Below are 13,134 nucleotides of genomic sequence, written 5' to 3'. Positions count from 1 at the left end.
ATTAGATTTTGATCTTTTATATTTATAAATTTAATAAATAATTAAAAATTAATAAAATTATTTTTGTATAAATTAATAATTATGTAAAAAATTAACAATATATATGTATTAAATTTAAAAAATATTTTTATTTAATTGTTTAGATATATTAAATAATTATATAAATGATAAGTTAAATAATTATAATAAATTAATTTAAAAATTTTAAATTAATAAAAAATAAAATAAAAAGAAAAACAAAATTAAAATAAAGGAAAAGGTACGTGGCAGAATACTTCTACTCATCGGCCTATGCATTTAATAGTAAGGACAAAAAGAAGAATAAAATATGAACGTAGGGATATTAATGAGAAAAATAGGTGCAAGTGGTCATTAAAATTTTCACTGAATGAATGAAGTTCCGTTCTGATCACTTAAAAAGCATTCAATCAACACTGGAGTGTGTGCCAAACGAATCCACAATGAGATTAAGAGCCTCAATCGCACCTCACTGGAGGCCACTGAGCATTCAAACGGGGCCTTAGATCTCATTTGGATTCAACCAAAACTACGGTAAACACCTTTTTACTCAACCATGTCGTGATGTTTCATTTGGCTGTCTGGATATGACACGGTCGGAGCAATTCTACCGTGCTGCATCCCTGTTGGTTGACTGGCCTTTTATGATCCAGTGAGCTTCAACTTCACCTAGTATCTTAGTTTACCCCTTAACTAACAGTCAAGCAAAATTAAAAAAATAACAGAAAAAAAAAAGAACTATTATGAAGGCAGAAGGTAGAAACAGAAAGAAAGCCGGTTCTCCACTAGTTTTTAACTGAACATCAGCAAATGAAAAAAAAAAAAAAAAACACCATTGAAGAATAAAAAAGAAAGCGTTGATTTTTTATTTAAGGGTGATGAAAAAAAATCTAAAGCTAAAAAAAAAAAAAGTAACAGAGAAGAAGGTAGAGACTAATGATCGTGTAGCATCGTGGGAATGAGGGGAAGAGATGAAAGAGAAAGGTGAGAATGGAACGGCTAATATTGTCTGATAGTGCGGGACGTTGGTGGGGGGAGGGGAAGAGATGAAAAAGGAGACAATGAAAGAATATATGGTTTTTACTTTATGTTTATAAAGCAACGTATCAAAACTACGTAGTTTTGATTTAGTATAAATAAAATGCATATTTATTATATACTAATATATAAGCAAATTAGATTTATTTTAATATATTTATATAAATATATGATATCTCAACCTAAAATTGCAAGTATAAAACATATTATTAATATTATTTTTAATAAAATTCAATATGATAAATTTTAAATAAAGTCAAAATATATATGAAAATAATTTATTAATTTAATTTTAAATTAATGTCTTTAATGATTATTTGTTTGTTTTATTTCATTTTCACCATTTTTATAATTAAGTAAATTATTAGTGAATAAAAAATAGATAATTATATAAATCATAAAGTAAATAAATATTTACTATTTTATTTTAAGATATATTAAATATATCAATACTTTTTGAAAAAAATTATCATTTAGAAATAAAAAAAATCATATAAATGAAAATATATAATAAAAAATATATAATGAATTTATTTATTAAATAAAAGAATTACATCAATAGAAAAAAGATACATAGTTAATCTAAGATATATATATATTATAATAATATACATAAACAAGTTTGTCATATGAGCGATTATGTGGATAACTCTCTTAAATGACACATAAGATAGTTTTTTAAAAGAATAAGATAATTTCTTTTAATTACAAATTAGATAATTTTTAATTTATTCAAATATCAAAATTATTCAAATTATAATAGAAAATCAAATCAATTTAGAGATATATTTTTTAAATTAAAAATATGAAATATAGATTTTATTTTTTTAATAAATAATTTTAGTTGTTTACCAAATAACCTTATTTAAAAAATTATTTAATTATCAAAATCTTTCAAACATGTTTAAAAATTATAAAGATTAAGTTTATCCAAATCATTCAATAATCTTTTTTATCTTGATTTAAAAAATTATATTTTAAAAATATTTATGTCAGGTAATAAAAATTCAAGTAACTTTATGTAAGATTTTGAAAATTCAAAAAATTTTCATCTTAAACTTTTAAATAATAAAATCATCAAAACAATTATATCCATTTGAATTCTAATTATCAAATTTATATTTCAAATAAATACAAAAAATTTAATATTATCTTTATCACTTATTTATCCATTTTAAATTTTAAAAAACTAATTTACAAAATTATTTATTTAATTCTAATTTTCATTAAAGAATTCTTCTACAAATTTAAAACTACAAATGTAATATGTTATACATTAATTTTTTATTTTTTCAGTAACTTTTTTTCAAAATATATTCTATTACTATTACAATTTGTTTTATTTTATTTGTTTATAATTTTTTTCTAAGTTATATTTTATTGTTACTACAGTTTCATTATTATGAAAAATAATATTTTTATAATTTATTTTTCACATATTTTCACATATTTTTTATATTTTGCACAATAATTTAGTCAATATTACTAAAGTTAAAGTATGTTAATACTTATTTTATTATTTAATTTATCATTCAATAATATATTTTTTATTTTTTAAAGAAAGGTATAATTTATTTTTAATTGATATAATCTTATATGTATATAAATATTATTGTAATAAAAAATATAAAAAAATATAATTTTTATCTTGCTGTTCACAAAAAATTTATATTTTAATAACAAGTCAATATCTACAAATTTTATATATATAATGAGTTTTAAAGATTTAAATATAATTTTAAAAAGAAACTAATTTGTATATATATATATATATATTCATATTAAATAAGTAGAATTATTTCGTACATCATATGAGTTATAATCTAGTTATATATAAAACAAAAAAAATGAGACTCTAAATAATTAAATAAAAATATTATTCTGTCCAATTTAATATGAATAAATATGTTATTATTAATATTCAACAAAATTATTATTTAAAAATGAAAAATAATTCTATTAATTTTAGTTATTGATTAAATTATAAATACCAAATATATTATAAAATTTAATATATGTAATTTTTAATATAATATTTTTAATAATCATTTACTTTTTTTTATTATAATTCACTTCACAGTTATCATTGTTTTTAAATTTGAATACATATTTTATCACTTATTTAATCTCACAGTTACAGTAATTAATTTTATTATTATAATAACTAAATTTATTGTCATCGTTATTTTCAATCTCACTATTTATTCAAATGAATCCCTGAAATATATATTTTAATACTTATAATTTTTTATTTTAAAATTATTATCTCTTTTGTAATAAAAAAATTCAAAGATGGTAACATTGAGATCATGATTCACGGGGATAGTGAGAAAAAAAAAAAAAAGAGAGAAAATCAAAAATTAATTTAAAATTATAATATTCAATTTGATTTGGATTGAATTTTTTTTTTATTCAATTTAGATTAAATTTAAATATTAAATGTATATATTAGATTTAGATATAGAAATAAAAATTGATAAAAAAAAGAATCAAATCTAATTATATATTTTTATTAATTTTTATATGTATTTTAAATTTTTATAAAATAAAATTAATTATTCTATACTTAAATCTATTTAAATATATTAAATATATTAAAAATTATATTAAAATAATAAAAAATTAAACTTTAAAAGTGAAAATCGAACCAAACCGATAAATTCAATTTGGATCGTATTGAACGATATAAAAATTTAATTTAAATTCAAATTAAAATTTAAAAATTTATAATTTTAAGAATTATTTAAAAATTTAAAATAAATTTAATTTAATTCAAAGCTGTTTACTCACCACAGGATACAGGGATAAACAAAGGATATTGCCGCTATAATTTGGCCACGATCCACGTTAGCTATTCACTTGTTCTCAAACAATCCACAACTGTAAATTGGTACGATATGTTTGCTTAATTATTATTCCAACTTCTCTTGATTTACAATTATGAAATCAACCGTTAGAATGCGACTTAGCTTTTATTTCATAACTATACTAATTTAATGCAATGTGTTGGGTTTGATTCACAAATGTTTATAGATGATAAATTAAATATAATAATTCGTATATTTTTATTATATTTATTTTGTATTAAATATATATAATATAAAAATTATTATATTATAATTTATATTGATATATTAAATATAAATATATATTTTTATTTTTATCAAATTTATATATTATTTTTATTAAAATTTTAAATCATATTATTTTTATATTTTATTCATATATTTTTTTTATTGTACTTAAAATTATTAATTCTAATATAAATTAAGAATAGTTAAAATATTATTTTAAAACATTTACATATACATTATTTTTATTAAAATTTGAATGTATTATATATATATATATAAAATAAAATAAAATCGAGGTATCAATTTTTCAGCAATATTAATAGAGCAGAAACTAGAAAGATCGATCGGTGCCATCAGTAAGCATCAACCATCTCGAAATGCAACCCACCTGGTTGCTTCTCTCATTTTTAGGTTTCCTCTCCCTCCTCAACCACTCCATCTCTCTTCTTAACTAGGTTTTCACTACATTTTTCAGGCCACCCAAGAACCTCAACAAGAAGTACGGTTCATGGGCTCTCATCACTGGAGCCACCGATGGAATAGGAAAAGCCTTTGCATGCCAACTAGCACGTCGAGACCTTAACTTAATCCTAGTCAGTCGAAATTCGAACAAGCAGAAAACAGTTGAAATCCAAGCAGAATTTCCCAATACCAAGATCAAGATTGTGGCCCATGATTTCTACAGCGGTGTCTCGACCGGCTTCAAGCTGATAGAAGAGGCAGTCAACGAGGTGGAAGTTGGTGTTTTGATCAACAATGTGGGGATGACATACCCTGGAGCCATGTTTTTCCACGAGGTAGAAGAGCAGGTGTGGAAGGAAATTGTAAGGGTGAATTTGTAGGGGACTACTTGGGTTACCAGAGCTGTGCTACCAGGGATGTTAAACAGGAAGCGTTGTGCCATTGTCAATATTGGGTCTGGAGCTTTCATTGTTGTGCCTTCACATCCTCTCTACACAATCTGTGCTTCTACAAAAGCCTAAGCTTTATCAATTTATCTTATATTCTTGGTTTTCATTTTTCCTGCATGCAGCAAGAAAAAAAATTTGTTTTTGGCAAATTGGTAATCATGTTTCAAGGTTAGTTTGGAACACAAATATTTTTCCCACTCAAAAACTGGATTGACCTCAAAAAAATATTGTCAAAAGCTTCCATTGCAAATGAGAAAATCCATTGTTTAATTTTGAAGATTTTCTATTACGTTTTTCAGTTTACTTATTCATTTATTTTGCTTGTGATATATGAGACAACCGCAGCTACATCGATCAATTATCGAGATCTCTCTACGTGGAATACAAGCTATGTGGGATTGACGTGCAATGTCAGGTATGAGTATGACAATTTTTTATTTTTAGATTACAATTTTTTTATAAAAAAAAATAAATGAGTGAGTTGAATTGAGCTAGGATTCAAGTTTTTACACTGTGAATCAAAGCCTAGTTCGAGTAATGAACATCTTTAAGTAACCTTATTTCATATAAATTTTATGTTTTTTTTTTTAATTTAAATTTTATGTATTTTTTGATGTATTGTGTATGTATAGGTTTTACAAAAAGTTAATGTCACGAATGATCTCTGAATTATAATAAAATATTTAATATAATATTTAAATTTTAAAAATATTTAATATGATATTTGAATTATAAATTTATTAATTAATTTAATCCTTAAAAAATTATTTTTATGTAAAATGTCATTTTAAATTAACCACGACAAAAATAAATATAATATTTGTAAATAAATTTATAATTTAAACATCAATCCACATTAAAGAGTTTTAAAATTCAAATATCATTTAATTATTTTATTATAATTTAAAAATTATTTATAATATTAATCTTTTTATAAATAATCACTAAATCTCTAGTGATTAAAATGTAAAAAAATCAAGAATCTATACTCTTACCAAATTCAACTTACAAATATTTAATTTTAGAAATTTCTAAAGTTTTAACTTCTTCAACTCTTATTAGTTAATTAATTAATAACAATTGCTTGGGATACGTCTTTCATCTTCAGGAAAAGTAATAATCGATTTGTTTGACACACATTGGAGATGATATTGTTTGCGCAGGTGCCGCTATATGTGGCAGCAAATTTAGCATCCAAAGCAGCATTAATCGAGAAATCATGAATGTTCGTTCTATCGCCAGAAGATTATGCCGAAGCGGCAATCCGGCAGATAGGGTACGAACCCCGCTGCACTCCGTATTGGTCTCACTCCATTCAATGGTGTTTTGGGCGCTTGCTATATTCCTTATGCCCTTCTTCGTATCTGGCGTCTCTCTATTTGGCCTCCGTCGGAGAGGGAGCTCGTAGTTTCATTCCTTTCTTATAAAATATAGATTCTTATTATAGTAGGATTCGAATTTTAATATTTTTTAGATTTTGGACTTAGTATAAAACTTATTTTATTTTTAATTATTAGGATTTAACCCAATTCAATTAAAAAAAACTTAGTAAATTAGCATGCATTGGATGGAATATTGTAAATTCTCCATGTTTTCATCTTTACCAAAATATGTACATTTTTTTTCTTGCTTTGGGAATCCCATTCCATGATAACAGCATATTAATGGAGATATTAATATTGAATTTGAAATTTAATTTAAAATTTAAATCTCAAAATTTATAATTTTTTTTTTATAAAAAAGAATATACTAATATTTATACAATATTACTATACTTTATTCCATTCTAACTTTTTATTTTTGATTGGTAATTAAAGATGTGGAGAAGATAGTATAATATTAATATAGTATTATAATATTCTGAAATTGATCTGATCTCATGGACTTGATTTAATGAAATTTAACGAACTCAGTTCAAGGGATTGCATCTTATATAAGGATGCCGATCTATTTGAGATGACAGTACTAAAACCTTAATGAGTATAAATGGCATAAATTTCTATCGGAATAAACCTCCCTAATTATGATCAGCTTGTGCGGAATGAATGCACATTTACTAAGCCGGCAGGTTAGTTCAAAGGCGTATATCTGATAGGAAGCTATTCACTTTTGCATATATATATATATATATATATATATATATATATATATATATATATATGAAAAAAATGCTTATAAGATACTATTATTGTCTTTAAATTTTATTTTGATTCAAAAATAAAAAAAATGTAAAATTTATATTAATGTAAACGATTTCTATCTTGAGTTTATATTTAGGAGAAATGTATGAATTATATATTTACCATAATGAATTCTTTTTTCTTTATATTTGAAGCTATGGGAGGTTTTTTTTCTTAATTAATCAATTTCTAGCCCTATCTAAATCAAGCTCGAGTGTATATAATTAAACTTAGACATCAGCTGCTATAATCTCTTCTATTACTTTGGCATCTTGATGTGACAAATATCTTGGAACTATAGGAACGTAAAACAGGAATATGCTTAGTGATGCACTGAGTATTCTCGTGGCAACACACTTGTTCCAGTTGCTTCAAATCAGCCTAATTACATTCATCGAAAACGTCTAAATCCTCCTCCTGCTTTGCTTTAATCAGTATATTCAACCAAAATTCCATAGACGATGAAAAGGAGGCCAGAACTTGTTACAGCCAAATAGGAGTGAGCAAAAGTCGATTTGAATCGATTAGATCGATCGAAATCGAGTGAATTCAGTTGAATCGATTCGATTTATTCGATTTTAGTTATAATTGATTTTTTAAATCGATTAAATTAGATAATTCAATCGATTTTCGATTTTTAAAATTGATAATCGCACTAATCGAATTAACTGACTTTCTAATAATTAAAAATAAACAAAATTGAGATAAATATTTTTATTTATTTTTTTTATAAAATATTGTTGAAATTATTAAATTTGTTAGTAATTTAGTTTGAATGATACTAAAGTTTGAATTTTATTGAATTGAATTGTGATTAAATAATTATTAACTGACTTTTTAATAATTAAAAATAAAAAAAATTGAGATAAATATTTTTATTTATTTATTTTATAAAATATTATTGAAATTATTAAATTTTTTAATAATTTAGTTTGAATTATATTAAAATTTAAATTTTATTGGATTGAATTTGTGATTAAATAATTAATAATAATAATAAAAAAAATCAATTACTTAATTGAACCGATCAAAATCGATTCGATTATAATCGATTATTTAATAATATTTGATCGATTATTTAATAATATATTAAATAAAAATTAATTAAATTAATTATTAATTTTTTTTAAATCCGATCATTTTCTCATTTCTACAGCCAAGTGCACCACGTGCCCCAATCTTCATGATAAGTAACAATCAACATAGAGCTTCAATAGCCGGGTCCTAAATTAAGTTCCATTTGCCAACCAATTAACCCAAAAAATTAAAATGGATGGGGAATGGGATGCTTACGTCTTCATTAACTTTAGTTGGATAGTTGTTAAAGTGCTACCTGGCTCCCTCGTACTCAAATACTGTCCATTTCAAACTAGAAGGCATCATCCTCAATTCAATCGATGATTTTATATCATGAGTGTTTAGCGACAATATATTTCTCAAAGACAAAATAAAATGGAACTATAGGAAGGAACGTAAAACAGGACATTGGACATAGTACTAATATCTCCCAAGTTTCAGTTATGTCTGTGACTCTGTCGTCATAAGTAAGGTGGTTTTCAGCTCATCTACTTCAACCACCTCCTTTTTCTTCCTCCTCGAAATCTAATCCTTTTGCTTTCTATTTTGTTTCGTTCATTTAATTCCAATTTCCCCATCTGCTTCTGCCTACCGTACCCCTCTCTCTTTGTCACAGTCGAAGCCATATCCAACTCCATCAACCCCAAACGAACTAAAGGTTTGCTAAAGATTTTCCCTTTTTATTAACTCCATATATCTGCCTCTTAGATCTCTCTCTTTTTTGTTATATTCACAAAAATTTCAACTTTTTCCTCTGCAAAATCCATGCACATGGCAACCTGTTTCTTCGATACTCTCAAGACTCAACCTTTCTGGGCTCTTGTTCTTTTCTCTTTGGGTTCTTTATCGATCTTGAAGTTTTCATTTGCTTTTCTCAAATGGGTCTGGGTCAATTTCCTTAGACCTGGGAAGAATCTCAAAAAATATGGCTCTTGGGGTCTTGTAACAGGACCAACCGATGGTATAGGCAAAGGTTTTGCCTTTCAGTTAGCTAGGAAAGGGCTTAATCTTGTCTTGGTGGGTCGTAATCCTGAGAAACTGAAAGATGTTACTAATTTAATCATGGCTAAGTATGGGAGGATTCAGGTCAAGACAGTTGTTGTGGACTTCACAGGTGATCTTGATGAGGGTATAAAGAAGATAAAAGAAGCGATTGAAGGATTGGATGTTGGAGTTTTGATTAATAATGTTGGGATTTCATATCCTTATGCAAGGTTTTTCCATGAGGTTGATGAGGTGCTGTTGAGGAATTTGATTAAGGTTAATGTTGAAGGTACCACTAAGGTTACTCAGGCTGTTTTGCCTGCCATGGTGAAGAGAAAGAAAGGTGCAATTGTGAATATTGGTTCTGGTGCTGCTATTGTCATCCCTTCTGATCCACTTTATGCTGTTTATGCTGCTACTAAGGCGTAAGTGTTGGCCTTTTGCAAAGTTAATTGAAGTTTGATTTATTGTTTTAGCAACTAAATGTGATCTTTTTTGGGATTGTTTCAGGTATATTGATCAATTCTCAAGGTGCCTTTATGTTGAATACAAGAATAGGGGAATTGATGTCCAGTGTCAGGTACTGTTTGCTATACTTTAGTGCTATAAAGGATATGAAACTTGAAAATTTTTAGCCCTTCTGCCTTAGTTGTTAGTAAAGGTAAATGGTGAGACTCCAGATATGGATTGGTCTAAACTCTAGATCGGTATGCATTTTTCATATTTCAAAATTTAATTACTAGAATAATATCATTTCCACTTTTTCATTTGTTAGAAACAGCTGGCTATGAGTAATCAATGATTCAATATTGAATATCCTTGGCTCTTTAATAACAAATTACCACTGTATAAAAATTATATGTAGATAATTTACTCATAAACAACTTTATTTGCTAATATATAGTGAAAAGGACTCTCTATCTGGGACATATTTTTATAATGAACGTAGGTCATGCAATCTATTTTTTCTGGAGTGAGTAGATATATATATATATATATCTATATATCTATATATCGTTTTCTTCATTCGAAAGGCATTTTATTGTTGACTGGAAATGTCCACAAGTTTGATTTTCTTGTTGAACTCACTACCAATATATGATGTTCTTTAAGCAACCTGGAATATAATATTGTTTATATTAGCTAATTTCTTTGGGAAGAAGAAAAGGTTTACTGTTTTGGACTACAAAATTTTCAATCACTTTCACTTTCTCTCTCTTTTGTATCGGTTGTTAGTATCATGCAATTGTGCTTGGAATACAAGATGGTTCCATATGTGAGGCAATTGGATAGTTTCTAAACTTATTTCTGTCATTTGTTTTTGTGTTTATGAGTTTAATCAAACTAATTGGCACCAAGCAAATTGTGAAGTCTCTATATTCTGAATAAGATGGCTGATACGACAATGTTTTTATGCTGTTTTTATTATGGTATTAATTTAATTCCAGGAAAAGGGTACTGTCTTTCACTTATGGTGAAAGCACTCAATATCTCATACATGCACAATTGTCATCAATAGATCATCAATTCTCACATTAGATTTTAGGATACTTCATACCCCCCAACTCATATTGCCTTTCAGAGCTTAGAACTTGTTTTTGAAATTTAGTTGTTTTGATATCTGTGGATCTTAATCTCCCCTCCTTTTTATCCACCCAATTTTCTCTGGCTTCCTTCTCTCCCACTCGCTGTTTACCCCTATGCTTATACTGACTATACTTTTCGATGAGTTGAATGATTTCTATGGTAAAGGGGATATGATTAGGATGAATAGCAAGAGTAGAATATGCTACCAAAACTGAATGCACGATACGACTATCATTTTGTTATCATGTGAATCAGCTGATGCAAATCTTGAGAAAATTACTTTCAGTGTAGGCATCTAAGGTTACTTTGTGTTCTATTCGCAAAATAGGTTGGAGTGTCAATGTTGAATTGGGGAAGTTAGTCTATCCATGCATATAATCACAAGAGAAAAGTTGAATTTCTATGAATTTTAAGTATTTAGGACAGTCGACAAAAGCTGTGGCTCACAAAATTTTTTATCTTTATCAACAATACTCTGGGTAATTCAATTGTCACAAACATTGAGAGCTGCTAGACTCTGTGAATTGACTACCATTTTTCTCCTTTTTTTTTGGAGTTGGCATTCTCTGATCAATGAAGGGGTTCCTTGATGCAGGTTCCACTATATGTGGCAACCAAAATGGCGTCAATCAAAAGATCCTCTTTCTTTGTTCCATCAACAGACGGTTATGCTCAGGCAGCAATGCGCTGGATAGGCTACGAACCTCGTTGCACACCCTACTGGCCTCATTCCATCCTCTGGGGCTTGGCTTATTCACTGCCGGAGAGTGTAGTGGATACATGGCGTTTTCGGTTTTGCCTTGGCATTCGAAGGAGGGGGCAACTCAAAGATTCTAGGAAGGACTAGAAAAACACTATGTTGTGTCTGTTCTATTTCTGCTGGGATGAGCTTTTGGCTTATATTACCTTTCGATTTGCACTAGTTCTATTTTCTTTTTTTTCCCCCTATATATATATATTTTAAATTTAATTATTACTCTGTTGATAAATTTCTTTTCAAGCATGGCATTGTGACCATTCCGTTATGTATTTGGATGCTTTGGAAGGATAAGGATGAAAGTAGAGAAATCTGAACCTTTTCTTGCATTTTGCTTTCCTTCATATTATTCCCTTGCAAACAAATTTAGGTCCTTTGACATTTGGAGAAAATAAAACCTTGGGCCAAACTAACCCTTTTGGTTTATCATCATAGAAAAAGCTGTATTAACTTGATTTCCTCTGCATATTTAATTTTAGTTTCAAACCGGCTGATCACAAAACAGTGTAAGATCCAAGTAACGGCAATCCCTACTTTTTAGCATTCAAATTCTAAATAACATGCCTCGGAGTGCCTTTTTTTTTTTTTTTTTTTTTAATACTATAAATAAATCTAAACAATAGTCACGTGTTCTTTTAATAATTAAGTAATATACTCTAAATAGGCAAAAACATTAGATTTATAATTATTGTAGTATAATTAATTAATAATTTAAAATTGTTTGAGATTTATCAAAATTTTATGTAGAGCTCATGTTTATAAATAGTGAACTTTTACATAATTATTTATCATCATGAAAAAATAATTTTTAATATTATTTTTTAACTACCCTCATGAAAAATATAGTAAACATTATCTCAAGGAGTTAATCATTACAAATTTTAAAAATCGAGTTTTTTAATAAATTATTTTAAAAAGATTTATATTATAAATTTATAGTGATTAGAAAAAAATAATGAATTTATTTAATTGTTTTTTAAAAATTATTATTATTAAAATTGATTTGTATTTTATAGTTTTTTTATAAAATAGTGTTTAATTATTTTATTTTTTCACATGATTTCCTGATGATTGTTCAATTAGTTACGTTATCATAATCAAGTATAAAAGGTAAGATTAGATAGTAAGATATTCACAACTTATTAACACTTTCTGCTATTTATTTTTTTATTCATATTTTTGATTGATTTGAGCGTTAATTGCATTTAAAATATCACTTTTTTTTTTATTTGATAAGTCTAATACATTTTTCATTTCAACTTTCAACCAGTCCCTTATCTACTAAATCAAAAATTACTTTATATTTGACGATCTCTGATGGAATTAAAAAATTTCGCGACTGATGCAATAATATAATCGTTTTGAATAAAAGGGCAAAAGGATTGGAGGCAAGGAAAAAGAAAATGAAACAGTGAACAAAAGCTTGAAAAGGTGAAATTTCCAATTTATATGGGCTAGTTGAAAGTAGGCCAAACTCAAATCTAAAATAGGCCCATTGCCACCATTGC

The 13,134-nt window shown here is 26.4% G+C and overlaps 1 protein-coding gene and 1 pseudogene across 2 annotated transcripts; both read left to right on the top strand.

Moving 5' to 3' along the window:
* Positions 1-4,473: 4,473 nt before the first annotated feature.
* Positions 4,474-6,475, top strand: LOC149519344 (very-long-chain 3-oxoacyl-CoA reductase-like protein At1g24470 pseudogene; annotated as a pseudogene). The gene is made up of 3 exons (XR_016341892.1): positions 4,474-5,109; positions 5,387-5,456; positions 6,205-6,475. The product of XR_016341892.1 is annotated as a very-long-chain 3-oxoacyl-CoA reductase-like protein At1g24470 pseudogene (transcript).
* A 2,184-nt stretch (positions 6,476-8,659) lies between these two features.
* On the top strand, positions 8,660-11,955 carry LOC111288355 (very-long-chain 3-oxoacyl-CoA reductase 1-like). Its single transcript, XM_022879228.2, has 3 exons — positions 8,660-9,707; positions 9,793-9,862; positions 11,465-11,955. The coding sequence occupies exons 1-3, from the start codon at positions 9,064-9,066 to the stop codon at positions 11,714-11,716; spliced, it is 966 nt and encodes a 321-aa protein (XP_022734963.1). The 5' UTR covers positions 8,660-9,063; the 3' UTR covers positions 11,717-11,955.
* Positions 11,956-13,134: the final 1,179 nt, after the last annotated feature.

Source organism: Durio zibethinus, chromosome 4 (assembly GCF_047325235.1).
Source record: "Durio zibethinus cultivar Kanyao isolate XHJ-2024 chromosome 4, ASM4732523v1, whole genome shotgun sequence".
NCBI classification, from domain to species: domain Eukaryota; kingdom Viridiplantae; phylum Streptophyta; class Magnoliopsida; order Malvales; family Malvaceae; genus Durio; species Durio zibethinus.
This window is presented reverse-complemented; position numbering and strand designations above follow the sequence as displayed.